The sequence below is a fragment of the Pecten maximus genome, chromosome 2 (genome assembly GCF_902652985.1).
Source record: "Pecten maximus chromosome 2, xPecMax1.1, whole genome shotgun sequence".
Taxonomy (NCBI): domain Eukaryota; kingdom Metazoa; phylum Mollusca; class Bivalvia; order Pectinida; family Pectinidae; genus Pecten; species Pecten maximus.
In genome coordinates, this window is record NC_047016.1 from 46686427 (window position 1) to 46702205 (window position 15779).

A 15779-nucleotide genomic window follows, 5' to 3' on the forward strand; every position below is an offset into this window, starting at 1 on the left:
AGTACTTTAAAGCTTACCTTTATTCTTAAGCAGTCAATAAACAGATTTATCATCTTTTATTCTAGATCCCCGATGTCGTGTAAGTGATCATAGCATGTCTATGGCGTTAAGACGAAACCATAGAAATCCTATGCTATAAAATGGTCTTCTATCTTCCAGCGTAGAGTTTAATCTATGGTCGTGTAGGAGTTTCCGAGAGAACTTTCTCTTTCAATATTTCCATTGATAATAAAAATCTATATTCAACATGATTTGATAGTGCTTTTTTCTTCTTTTTATAAATATATATTTGAAGCTTGTTATTTGTAAGATAAAAAGTGTTTTGGATAATTAAAGATTGATATACTTTGTAAGATAAAAAGCGTTCTGGATAAGAAAACACACAAAAAATATTTATAGTTCCGTACAATTTGTAAAATAAACGTATTTTGGATACATTTACATGTGGACAAAAAAAAGCAAAAACAAAAACAAAAACAACAACAACAACAACAACAACAACAACATAAAAGCGCATGTGGAGATTTTAAGATACATAGATACTTCCGGTTGCAAATTAATAGTCGCTACTTTCCAAGCAAGTACCACGGCTACTAATGTCATTTTATGAACCCAGTAGCGCTCTGTGGTAATTGTATATTCACCATCATGGCTTAGCCTTTCCTCAATGAGTAGTAATTGTTAAAAACATTTTTCAGTGTTTTGATTTGATGTATCAGAAAAGAAAAAAAAAATCACCGTTTGTATAAATAATCTTCGATGAATTTGTGGCAAATGGTGGATGGATCGCATGGAATTTGAAAATGACCACAATGCACGTTCATATCACGTCCACAATCTTAATGAATGTTCACGTGATGGCCAAGAAAGCTCATCATGCCAAATTAGCTTTGTGTGTTGATGTTCGTTTTATGAATAAGTTGATAGTAAATATATCTCAATGTGTTACTGTAAAACACCAAGTCACGTGACATAACAATAGAATAAGATATTGTCTATCTGTACTCGTCCTATTGTCTAGATTTCAAATAGCACCAGGCAATCATCAAATTCCTAGTTTTCATTTTTCAGAATGTGACTCAAACCAGATTTGACCTAGATTTCTATGGTTGATGCCGTCGATGAACAAGAAGACGATTTCTTATCCGTCAAGTCCTATTAGACTTGTACTTTTTTTTTCTCAATGCGAAATCTATAATTTTGTTGATATTTTGCCCTCGTTTTATTAAGTTTTAGTAAGAAATATGCTTTTGTTATTTTGTCGGTATTCTAAGGAAATTACGGTATGACTTATATAAACACTTCGGTATGATATTGCTCCCACATGATTTTGATTTATAGTATATTGGTTGATTATCTTTGATTGAAACATACATGTACAACATTTACTAATATAATCCTGTTCGATTTTCTTGTACCAATTTGTCCAAGAAGAAAATAGCTATGTGTTTCATTATTATGTGTATTCATTATTATCACCTTTATTTCTTAATTCATATTTAAAGCAGTGAGTCACTTATGTAACTTCCGCAAACACTTAGAACTCCCTATACAATTTACCAATCGAAATCCTAAGAATGCATTTCATGAAAATGGTTCATAAACAAACTTCTAGGATAGCAACGCCTTAAGAAAAACTGGTTGGTTTGATACAATTTAAATTATATTTCTTAAATGTTATTAGTGTTAATAACTACAGCAACATTACAAGCCAGACCCATTTCACTAACCAGACCAAATTTACTAACCAAAGTCAGCTAAATCACCAATCCCACCTCACAAACAAGACCATCTTAATAGCCAGTCTCACCTTACTAACCAGTCCCACCTTACTAACCAGTCCCACCTTACTAACCAGAGCCACCTTACTAACCAGTCCCACTTTACTAACCAGAGCCACCTTACTAACCAGTCCCACCTTACTAACCAGTCCCAACTTACTAACCAGTCCCACCTTACTAACCAGTCCCACCTTACTAACCAGAGCCACCTTACTAACCAGTCCCACCTTACTAACAAGTCCCACCTTACTACCCAGTCCCACCTTACTAACCAGAGCCACCTTACTAACCAGAGCCACCTTACTACCCAGTCCCACCTTACTAACCAGTCACCTTACTAACAAGTCCCACCTCACTAACCAGAGCCACCTTACTAACCAGAGCCACCTTACTAACAAGTCCCACCTTACTAACCAGAGCCACCTTACTAACCAGAGCCACCTTACTAACCAGTCACCTTACTAACCAGTCCCACCTTACTAACCAGAGCCACCTTACTAACCAGTCACCTTACTAACCAGTCCCACCTTACTAACCAGTCACCTTACTAACCAGTCCCACCTTACTAACCAGTCACCTTACTAACCAGAGTCACCTTACTAACCAGTCCCACCTTACTAACCAGTCCCACCGGGACTAACCAGTCCCACCCTTACTACAGAGCCAACTTACTAACCAGAGCCACCTTACTAAACAGTCCCCACCTTACTAACCAGATCTACTTACTAACCAGTCCCCCACCTTTACTAACTCAGAGGCCACCCTTACTACCAGTCCCACCTTACCTAACCAAGCCACCTTACTCTAACCGAGATCCACCTTACTAACCAGAGCCACCTTACTAACAGTCCCACCTTTACTAACCTAACAGTCCCACCTTACGAACCAGTCCCAGCCTTAATAACCGAGCCACCTTACTACAGAGCCACCTTACTACTAACAGTCCCCACCTTACTACCCATCCCACCTTACGAACCGAGCACACCTTACGACCAGTCCCACCTTACTAACACCAGAGCCAACCTACTAACCAGTCCCCACCTTACTAACCATATCTACCTTACTTACGCAGTCCCACTTACTAACCAGTCCCACCTTACTAACCAGAATCCACCCTTACTAACCAAGCCACCTTACACCTACCACAAGTCCACCTTACTAACCAGTCCCACCTTACTAACCAGTCCACCTTACTAACCAGTCCACACTACTTATAAACCAGTTCACCTTACTACCAGTCCCCTATAACAGCCCACCTTACTAACCAGTCACCTTACTAACAAGTCCCACCTTACTAACCAGAGCCACCTTACTAACCAGTCCCACCTTACTAACCAGTCCCACCTTACTAACCAGTCCCACCTTACTAACCAGTCCCACCTTACTAACCAGTCCCACCTTACTAACCAGTCCCACCTTACTAACCAGTCCCACCTTACTAACCAGTCCCACCTTACTAACCAGTCCCACCTTACTAACCAGTGCCACCTTACTAACCAGAGCCACCTTACTAACCAGAGCCACCTTACTAACAAGTCCCACCTTACTAACCAGAGCCACCTTACTAACCAGTCCCACCTTACTAACAAGTCCCACCTTACTAACCAGATCTACTTTACTAACCAGTCCCACCTTACTAACCAGAGCCACCTTACTAACCAGTCCCACCTTACTAACCAGAGCCACCTTACTAACCAGAGCCACCTTACTAACCAGAGCCACCTTACTAACAAGTCCCACCTTACTAACCAGTCCCACCTTACTAACCAGTCCCACCTTACTAACCAGAGCCACCTTACTAACCAGAGCCACCTTACTAACAAGTCCCACCTTACTACCCAGTCCCACCTTACTAACCAGAGCCACCTTACTAACCAGTCCCACCTTACTAACCAGAGCCACCTTACTAACCAGTCCCACCTTACTAACCAGATCTACCTTACTTACCAGTCCCACCTTACTAACCAGTCCCACCTCACTAACCAGAGCCACCTTACTAACCAGAGCCACCTTACTAACAAGTCCCACCTTACTAACCAGATCTACCTTACTAACCAGTCCCGCCTTACTAACCAGTCCCACCTTACTAACCAGTCCCACCTTACTAACCAGTCCCACCTTACTACCCAGTCCCACCTTACTAACCAGAGTCACCTTACTAACCAGTCCCACCTCACTAACCAGAGTCACCTTACTAACAAGTCCCACCTTACTAACAAGTCACACCTTACTAACCAGTCCCACCTTACTAATCAGTCACCTTACTAACCAGAGTCACCTTACTAACCAGTCCCACCTCACTAACCAGAGCCACCTTACTAACCAGTCCCACCTTACTAACCAGTCCCACCTCACTAACCAGTCACCTTACTAAGCAGTCCCACCTTACTAATCAGTCACCTTACTAACCAGAGTCACCTTACTAACCAGAGTCACCTTACTAACCAGTCCCACCTTACTTACCAGAGCCAACTTACTAACCAGTCTACACTCACCAGATTTTTAGTACCTCAGTCGACCTACCCACTCACCCAGACAGAAGCAATCAAACCAAAATAATCATGTTTAATAGAACACATGAATGGTTTCTATATGTCGTTCTCACATGGAAACCAAACACGAAGAGAGTTCCTTCTAAATACGTCTGTATAGTGTGATTTGCTCTGTCATGCTGCCTCGATATTGATTCCGAGGAACGCTGGCCTCTTATTGGCCAACGGACGTAAAATTTGCCTTAATAGATGCCTCTTCATTACTGCGGCCGAAGTTCCATGATTTTTATTGTAGTTCTATAGAGGGTAAAAGGAAGACGAGAAGACATCCATACTGATATATTGTCTCTGATGGGAGACATTCAGCCAGTTATTGCTAACTACTGTTGATGAAGTCAGCCTTAGGAGTGGGGAGGATATAAACAGAGCGACTCGAGACTGTTCTACCTTAAAATCGAAATTTACTTGGAAGCAAAAACAGACTGGGACATCTCGTTAGTTTACCAGTTGAATATATCAGACAAACGTTGTAAAGGACAGAAAAAAAATCCTCAATATGAAGGAAAGCGCATTCTCTCTGACCCTGGCAATTATGTTGTTTGTGTGTGTGTCCGAAGCCTGGCTGACGAGGTACAGCAACAGGGCGGCGACCAGAGACTGGAAGGATATCCAGCTGGATGAGTTGGTAAGTTTCTTCCGAACTCAAAGTTACATTTATCTATGTAAATCCGTATATGACAGTGAAATAGCAAAAAGTAGTTTTATACTGCAAAATTCTTGCATGATTTTCTTGTAAACACTTGTAAACATCTAAAATGCCGTCGAACTTTTAGACGTTATAATAGGTTCATTTCTGGATTATGGGTGTACAGTTTAAATGAAGAAACATTCGCTATGTAAGTGATGTGTTATAAACACTGTATACGTATTTTGTTCATCACTGTTTAACCTTCACACACACAGGGTAAATTTGAATGGTCGAAAACATATTTAGTAAAATATTCCCCGGGTGAACGTTGGCGGGTATTAAGTCTACATTAAAAGATAGAGTAACAAAAAATGATAAAAAATATTAAACTTCTTGTATATGTATTTGTTTTAATTCACATGTATTTATCAATATCAACAGGTATTCTTTATCAGACTTTTACGCACTGTCGTTTTTCGGAAAATTAATATCGACGAATTAACTAATATTTAAAATGACTCTGTACCCTTCCACAAAAAGAAAATTGCGGTAGTATATAATTGTTGATCACCTGACCATTGTATTAAGTGTTGCCAATGACAATGCGTCTTAATAAAGGTATAACAAATATTCTCTTCCTGACACGCTTGATATCACCTGAACTAGGGAGATTCATGGAATTAAGGGTCTTTTTGTTAGGTTATATATGGAGAAAAAAAACAACAGTAACATTGTAACGGGAACAATACAAACAGTGTCACGATGGATCGACAATAAACTCGTCAGATGTTAATAACGTAATACGGTTACCTCGTATTAGATTGAAAATACGAGTTTTGAATTTTGATTGGATTTTTTTTAATGTTTACTAGAAGCAGGCAAAAATAAATAACTGACTTAATAGAATTCACAGCTCGTATCCTCTTAATCTGATAGGAAATGAAATTCATGACAATTGCTCCATATCTGTGGGACGAAACAGAAACAATCAATGCACACATTTGGCGTTCAAAATAATAATTTTTTATTCACTGAAATTCAGTAAAATAGGAATATTGGAAATAACTTGGATTCTATGAGTGCTTGTTTTGGTGGAGAATGTTGAATTGGTTTGTCTTTACAAACTACAAAATGTACGTGGTTTAACTGAGACTTATTCTTTGTTGTGTAAAAGTGATGATAAAGAGTGCGAGAACAATAATGCATGTTGGATGAAACACACATCCTTGCCTAGTCAAATTTGGGGTTTACATTCCGCTTTCTTTCGTCGTTGAATTATTCATATTTGAATTTGATTTCTAAATGTGCTTTTTATTTTAATGCTAAGATGTACAATGTAAAGTGCATATTGTATACAGATAACTGGGTTATCTCATTGATACCCTTTTCCTATATATCCTTATGACAATTTTTTTCTATAACCTCTCTACATCTTTCTACTGTAGTATATTGAACGGATGTAAACTAAAAATATGCATATATATGTATTAAAAGTAAATAGTGTCCTTGTGATGGATATATACATAAAATTAAATAAAAACACAAACCAGAAAATCACAAGTGCTTTCACTTACTCTTAGAGCAAGCTCTTCAGGTGAAATGAAAGGTTTTATTTACATGTATATATAAAAATTGGGTAATAGTGTGTCATACTCTCATTGCAAATAGCCGTATATTGCAATCTCGTTGAGCAAAAATACAAAGTAAAATTTAAAACAATATAATCTAAAATTACAAATAGATGGGGCCGATAAATATATATGTAAGTTGAATCTTATTGTTTTTAAAACGGAACTTATAATTGGGATAGATGAATTGTTATTAACAACTAAAACTAATTGGCAGGGTAGTTACAATTCAAAACGCTACAGGACTTCCAGTTTATGGCGTCATAATACGGACATCCCATTTAACACTTCCAATGTGCTTCCATTAGCGCTGCATCCAAAAACATGAAAATTGTCAGGAAATGAATTTCATCTGAGTAACACTACCGAACTTCACGTGCCGTTGGTGTTAAGAACGGTTATCATTACGACGCCATCTAAGTAGAATCCTGACAAAATATTTGCTGTTCCGAATCGACATTTTGATTTTTAAGCAAGACGCAGATTCTCTGACAATGAGTCATTATGGTCAAATGAAAATAATTGACTTTTGTATATTTTTGCACAATATCAAAAGTTACTTACTTAACAATATTACCACCCTCAAAATGTTTGATAATCTAGCTTTTTCTTTTAATTTTAAAGCATTTAAATAATTAATTTCATTCCGAAGAAATTCCGTCATGCCCCGCCTCTGTATTTCGAATGTAACTTCCTGTCTTAAAACCGATCATTATTAGGGCGCTGTTATTAGTTTTCATTAATTGGTGCTAATTAGATCTTTGCTGTACCATCTTTGCCATTTTATGCATTGTTAATAGAGGCAGAGCACACACTGTAAGCTACGTAGCATCTGGAAGGGGTACATTTGAATTTTCCTGATGTCCTCTGTAGATTTCAACATTTTTGATCTCTATCATCAATAACGGTCAAAGAAAGAACGAAACAGCTGTAAATATTAATTAAATATTTATTAATTAGCCCGTGCTCTATTACTTAATTCATATTTATAAAGTTGCTATTTATATATAGATCTTTGTCAGTAAAGCGGTTTAATGCCGGGATACTGTGGTTAAGGCTCCGACAGAGTTCGAGTATAAATTGGCTTCACACATACTTTGTATGCCATATCAAGATGGCTACTTTTCATAAGAAGCATTTTGTCGGTGTTGTCGGTGTTGTCTGGGTTAATAAGTTATAATTATCGTTCAGCAATGACTTAAGCTAAAACAATTTTTGGCAGACATTCGATGACCACCTCCTTCTTAAACAAACCTGATCATTTGGCTATAATTACGACTACGACTTTACCTTAATTACGACTAAACGGTCGTTCGATAACCAATATAAACTTATTGATCTTTGTCGACCAAAAATAGTCTTGACAACTCTTATAGCTAAAAACAGAAAATGAGGAATTGTGCAGATATAAAGTGATATCAGGATTGTCCAGGACAAACAATGTCTAAATTCAATATTAAACTTATCGAACAGCGAGATCAGTAACGACTCCTACAAAATGTCAATTACTCGTCTAAGGCTGCAGAGGATATTGGCCAATTTGTAGCCCTGATAAACGGTTGTTACGCGTTACGCCTTATCAAACAGCAACAACGAACCATTTATGAAGCTAATACACACTGCTATAAAGTCTAAGAGAGGAACACTTTGTTCCATTTTGCATTCCAGTTTCGTATTTTCTGCATGAACACCTTTGCCGTACAAATAATGATCACGTTATTCTAATGCCCGTCTGTATGTTCACAGTTTTTAATAAGAGCACAAAATTATCGCCAACGAGAGGCGAATAATTTTCTACTTCCCTGAATAACCAGACGTGGCATGTGGATGGCATGCCTCCGTCAATGTACGTGTGGTTATCTGTCCAAGTTGAACGAAATATTGTTAGACTTTGCTGTCCCCTCCTTCAATATTTCATGAGACATCGAGAATGGAACTACATGTGGCAAAATGGTACCTGCTCTAATGTCTAGTCAGCTACAATGTATATATGGTGGTATCGCCATTTTTGTTATGTTGCATGATTCAAGTTAGTGTTATGTGTTTTTCATTGATTTTTTACTTGTCTGTTAATGACACTTTTTTGTTTGTTTGTTTGTTTGTTTGTTTATCGCCCTGTGATCAGCCAGTGTCATTTTGAGGTGGGGTCTCCTTGTAGTAGTTGGTGACTACAACACTGAACAACATAGGGGAGGCCCGTCGCATGCCAGCTAGGGCAATAAGGGGAAAAGCGTCTTGCCCATGGATAACACCACAATGCCCAGACCGGTCCGTTTTTCAGCTTCCCGAGAAACTGAAACCGACATGAGTAGCAATCGCCAAACCACGCATCTCGGATCTTCACATGAAGTTACATGGCCGTCGCTCTAACCGACTGAGCTACCACTTTTTTCTTTTTGTTTAAAATCATCATAGTTACCATTATTAGATATTGGAGGAAGTTTCCAACTAAAAAAAAAGTATAATTTTAATCGGATTAATGCAGTACGATTCCATGTTTCGACCACTAAATTAGCGAGGATGGAAAATGAAAATTTTAACAATTTGTTTCACGATATCTAAACTCTAGTCAAACTAGCATAAAACAAAGCCAAATAATTAACGTAATAATACTACAAGACGAGATTTTTCAATTAGTGTCGTGTGTACAACAACACGTGACATGAACTAGATTATCTCTAAGACATAACACTGTATTAGATGATAACGGTTCATAAGCACGGTTCAGGTTGCAGCATTGTCTTCGTAACAAAGAGGATGAACCTATAATCCATTTCTGTGTAGTGTTAAACTGTAGGGACGTGCTAAATGTATGAGACTTTCGGGAATGCCATGGACCATTGGCTAAAATTATTTATTCATAGACAATTTGAGTTCAATTATTGATATTAAGACAGTTCAATAGAAGCTGTGAATAAGTCGTCGATAAAAGGACCTGTGTAAATGTTATAGAAGGACTCAATACCATAATTTAATCCATTTTAAAATGTTTGCATTATGGGATATTAGACTCACAGGGAGGGCAATTAGCTGAGTTGTTTTCGAATATGAATAAACGTGAGCAAATACTGTTATGAACAGCAGGGTGTCAATTTCTACATATCTAAAGGCTCCTTATCGATAGCGTATCACTCTCCGTTTCCGGTATGTTCAGTAATGAGTTCCTAAGCGGTAATCAATAATTTCTATCGATAGTTACGTTTGACTTCAATGTAATTTTAGTAGTTTAAGATAAACATGGTCAGGTAATTGGCAATATAATGAACGATTTAATTAAATGGCATATTTGCTTTATCAAGGCGACTTCGTATTCATATAATCAATAATATAATATATTTTTTTCTTAAAAGAAGGTAGCCTATGTATTACTAGGTAGGATAACGCTTGGACCAGAAGGAGGTAACTGTTTACACATTGCACCTCTGAAGTTTATAACTGTTTTGGCTCACTCAAATTTAGCGCATAAGCAAATTTTACCAGTAAGTACACTGATGAATTCGGGTTCCTACATTACTTGTTATAGAAAATGACATGAACGTGTAATCAGCGCAATGATTCCAGTGCAAAAAGCGCGCTAAAATAAAATTACCGCTAAACTATATCAGTTTACAGTAACTACAACATTTTCCTCGGTATCTTATTTTCTATCTTTCTTTTCACACTAACAGTGTTTCATATGCCGACAAACACAGCTAATATTCACGGAAATCTCGATGAATATCACACTTGTCCGGCCAATCATAGTTGACATAAAATAAGATCATATCACTATGTACAGCATCCATGTTTTTTACCAAGACGATATAGTCTTCTTAATTTATTTTGGAGGATAAAAACTACTGGAAACTTCGTGATGAAATGATTCATGAATTTAGCGCTAGTCCGATTCAATGAGTTTTAACGATGCAATGAACTTTTCTCAATAAGAAATCACGAATTTGATTTGGGCTGCAAAAAAACTGTTTATCTATATTGAATGCGTTTATAAAAAATATTAAAGAGTAACAATATGGAAAGCGGAAACTGTTTCCCTTTATATTCTTCAATTTATTAATGGTTTAAAGAATTGTGTAAGTTCATTTCAACATCTTGATATTTATAACGAGCAAATGATTTCAAGACCTTTGGACCCTGCATCAATGACGTGTCCTTGAAAGAGAAAACAATTGTATGTTCTCATTATACTGGATCTATTTATTACTATTATCAAAAGGTTGTATTAACTGTGTCTTTTGTACAATCTGTATTCGTTGTGTATACATTTTTGCGGTATATTGAATGACCGCGAAAACAGCGAAATTTAACCCCCACGAATATTACTAACTGTACGGTAACCGTGTCTTGCCACTGAATTCCTGATCGTTTTTCTTTCCCTCTTGCCAAATAAATGACAAGTTTTGTTATTATTCTCAATCTTTTTTGTGCTATGGCTGCTGCCATGTCCTGTCAATTATATTCATAATTGAATATAAAATCCACTGGCAAATCACACTTACAGCTTTAGAGGGTTTGTATATGTAATGCCAAATATGATATCTTTTGAATAAAATCCTATTTGGTATTACTGAACATGCAAGCAACACGAAGGATCATGTTTGTATAACGCAAGATTGGTATTTAACTTAAGATGTTTACGAATTACTTACAGATCCCTTCGTTTACTTTCAGTGCAGTAAGACGGGAGAGGATTGTTTACAGTCAAATAATTGCTGCTCCGAGTCAGATGTCTGTTTGCTTGACAGAAAATCCTCCTTTTTGTCGGGTAAGATTCGCGTTACGTCATTTACTGTGACAGCTTACACTGATTGACGGGTCTGGTTAAACACACTGATATCACAGCGCAGTAGCTTACTGAGTAGCTAGAAATGAAACGAAAATACCAGTCAACTGTTATACTCTCTAAATAGCTGTACATATATTCCTTAATGTTCATTTATCAATAAAGTTCTTTTACATGCAGTTACTTTTGAATAATGTCAGATTAATTATTGGTGGTTGAACCTAATGTAGTAATCTATCAACGAAAGGGTCTCGCTTCGACCATGTCCAAGTTTTTGTCATACAGCGAATCCTTTATATCATCTACGCATTGACTTTTCTAAGGATATAGGTACGATATATATTTCTCGGAAATGACTATCAGGCATTTACGCATTGATTGCAAAGAGGAAAGTGAAGGTGAGAGCACAGAGATTGTTGTAGATGGTTTCTCCCATCAACGTTTTTGTGTATAGCAGGCCTTCCAAAACTATTTTTAGTAATTTTGTAACATAGGCCGTAGGGTACTCTACCTTAGTACACAACTGTTGACATATACGTTTTTAGGTGTTACAAAATACATGTATCAGTCATGAAGTGAAATAACGAAATGGAATAAATTATGTATTCATTTCAATGGGTGAAAGTACGACCAGGAAATGAGGACAACGGTGAGATGACGTCATCAGAGGCTACTTAATTGATCCATGACAGGAAAATTTCTAGGGATGTCTGTACTTAAGAAATATTCGATAACGGGATTCCATTTCCTTTTGACGCCAAAGATATAAATTCTTAAATATGTTTAAACCACGCCCAACGTGTAATCTCACTAATATGTTTTTATTGTGTGTATTTTGTAAACAAGATTGATGGCAGCGATATAGGTCTAATGTTGACTGTAGGGACCGAAGAAAGCGAGACTGGGAAAACAGGTTTTACTATATCCTCCAATCGCCGAGCAAAGAATGCTGTAGAAAAGTAAACAACAGCGTCGATGTATCATCCAGAATAAACAGACATCCTCGCCTCTCTGTCGTAAATCACATAACCCATGACTGTTCATTCTATAAACAAGTCTTAGTAAGCCTATTCTTATTTATCTTATGATCAATTTTTTCCAGGAAGAAGAGTGGGGTACTGCAGAAATAGTAATATGTTCAAATTGACGGATCTCCCTATCAAATATAAAGGTAGGTTGCAAACTTGTGACTCATACATTTTTTTTTATAACTATATTACTTGAAAATTAGATATTTGAATTTTTTTTTTTTTTTCAAATCTGTTAAAAAAGCAAATAATGTTAGGAAATACAGGTAACCAATATGATATACCCTTATCATACTCATTGTTAAACAATATATCTATAAACAGCGTATTTGAAAGTGTAAAGAGAAAACTTGTTGACTATTACAATGTAGAAAAATATACTTCAAGCATAAAGAGTAAGTATAACTCTATTCACTCATAAATAAAGTTTTTTTTCCAAATCTTTTTGATCAATAGAGAGAAAAGAATTGTTTCATGCATTTTGTCAACGGATCTGAAACATAAATTTATACTAAATATGCTGCCTTTCTATGTAAAGGTTTTTATTTCATGTATCATTCACCTACTAGCAACAATGTTTTCAAGATGTATACAGTTTGTGTACGTAAAGTGTGTGTGAAAGTTGTCTGTGTTTCCTTCTGTATCATGTGAATACTCTGTAGTAAATCTGAATAAAAATTTCAAAATGTTAAGTCATCCACTGCGGCTAAAGAAGGATCTTGTTTTGCTAGTCCTAGGTAAACGTAATCGATTCCAGTAGATTTAGTTCAACACTGTTTTCTGATAATTTCTATAGCTCTGACTGGAGATAAGCTGGTCACGTGTGAGTCAATATCTTAAAATGTTGCAATCTTTTTAGAAAAAAAGGTTGATATAATTTTACGATATTAGGAGTTTTATTTATTTGCACACGCTGTAATACGGATATGAAAAATATTTATATTAATCGATTGCCGGTTAACGACTATTTTTTATGTTTAAACAACCATATATTCACCTCAGTAAAAGTCAATAACTGTTTACTCATTACAGGAGCGGAGTGTGACACCAGCGCCGAGTGTGACGACTTATGTTGTCGAATCATCCCACGCCATATTTATGGCACATCTCAGGAATGTGGAACCAAGGAGGGGTTCATGTGTGTCTGAGACAGCTCTAAAGGAGTACTTTACTTACCTGCTATCTACTCAGTATATCTATCACTACAAATATTTCGTTTTACTAGGTGTGAACTGTGGGTTGCAACCTATACAGCTCTTAAGATTATTACACCTGGATTTTTACAATAACTCTGGTATTTAAGATAATTTACTTATAGTAGAAATCTATTCTATCTTTACCTACTTAATCTTTACTTATGTCCGTTACTATTTGGCATTCCTTGTCTGGTTGCTATAAGTCCGTGTCTGTAATAAATATAATGCCCTTTCCTGTGAAAAGTATCTACACCTTAATCTGTTTATATTACCCAACAGGTCTGCCATAATCCAAATCCTCTTTTATGAAGTCTTTGTTTTCTCTCATTCAACCTCTCGTCTGTGGTTGTCATTCCCATCCAACATGTGTTTTATATCCCCCTCCTTCCTATGATTGTCATCTCCCCTCACCTGTGGCTTTTACTACCCCCTCCCCACACATACCCACACTTACCTATGATGATTTGCATTTGCTACTTCCATGTCCAGTGGTTGTCATCCATCCTCACCTGTGATGACAGCACGTGTCACACCTGTGCTCATTTGACATGGTATCGGGAATTAAAAAATGGTAAAAATAAAATAAAAATAAAAACTACCTTAAATGGTAATCACAACTGATGTATGTAAGCCTTATGATTGATTGGTAGTTAAAATCCATGTGTACGTATGCATCATTCTTCCTGAAGCAGTAGGGAATTTTGGTGATTTGACAGATGGTTGATGCTCATAGATTGATTGTTTAATTAATTAAAAGTTGGTAAGTGAAATAAAGGATACATCATAACAGGATATACTTGAATACATTTTTCTGTCACGGTTTCAAAAATATAGGCCAACGACAACCGGATGTTGCATATATTAAACATATGCATGGTTTTCTAAATGAAAATATCTAATATATGGCTATGTATTCATAGATCTTCTTTTTCACTTAATAAATCTAAATATAAACTTACATACAGTGTGTTCATTTGTGATGTTAAAAATAAATACAACTTATACGGCAGCCAATCAAAGAACGTTATATATTCTTTAAATAAGTTTTTGTGTCAGTAGACACGTCATTTGTTCCTGGTTGTTTTTATCTTTTAGTTGTTTTTGTGGTTTGTGGAAACTTTGTCTCTTTTCTTGTTTAGCATGGTTTAGTTTTATTTTTGTTTAGTTCAACCTTGTGTGTGGTATCATTGTCATTGACATGCGATTAAATGTATCCTTTTTTGTGGTATGACATTAATTTGTCCTTGTTTTGACATATTGTGAATGGTTTTTGTTTTTTTGTTTTTTGTGGTATCATTGTTTATGCCATGCTATTGTTAAAGTGTATCATTGTTTGCCGTATGGCTAATTTTATCTGTTGAATTTATTTTGAATACTTCAAAAGCATCACGCATATTTCCTTATGTTTAAAAGTATGAAATAATTCACTGAAACATTGGTTGTGCCAGGAAGTAAAATTTCCCATGGAAATATACCACTGTCAATTATTGACTTGGGGTCAAATACGTTAATGGCGTAAAAGGTATAATTCTCTCTTCTCTGTTCATTACTTCACGAGACACAAAGAATATTGCAACTACGCACGAGAGAACAGAATACACACCACAACGATAATCGCCTAAATAGCTGTGTACGTCTCTCCCCTCGTTAGAAAACGAAATAAGTATATACTATAGTTTCGTCGAGAATAATAAGATCAGTTACTTGGTTTTCTCTGTAATAACTGAGAGGCTTTTCTCTCAGTTAATGTACCTCTTACTGAACTCATTAGGGATATCGTCCTATTGGCCAGTGACTATGAGTTTTGTGCTAACTATGAATAATATATCGTGTAATAATATTAAGTTTTACTTTTGTGTTAAAAAACTTGTTTTTACTACTGAACAACGGATTTCAAATGACCATGTCACAATTTCGTAAGTCAAATATTTCCCTTGGAATATGATGCATAAAAAAACTTGGATATTAGCGCATGGATGGAATTCGGTCGCGAAAATTACTTTGTGAAGTATGCGGCATTTATGAGACATGTGCAAAAGAAAAAAAGCTACATCAACACGTAAACGTATTTACAACGCGAAATTAAACCCAGACTTAAATAAACATATTTCCAGTATGTCAAATAGATATGTAGTTTCAAAGTAAGAGTCAAACCTTGTTACTGAGAGTGAAAAAGAATCATTAAA

The 15779-nt window shown here is 36.3% G+C and overlaps 1 protein-coding gene across 1 annotated transcript; it reads left to right on the plus strand.

Moving 5' to 3' along the window:
• The first annotated feature begins 4536 nt into the window (after window positions 1-4536).
• Window positions 4537-14553, plus strand: LOC117322289. The gene is made up of 4 exons (XM_033877104.1): window positions 4537-4958; window positions 11258-11351; window positions 12472-12540; window positions 13430-14553. Exons 1-4 carry the CDS (start codon window positions 4830-4832, stop codon window positions 13543-13545), a joined length of 408 nt encoding a protein of 135 aa, XP_033732995.1. The 5' UTR covers window positions 4537-4829; the 3' UTR covers window positions 13546-14553.
• The last annotated feature ends 1226 nt before the right edge of the window (window positions 14554-15779 follow it).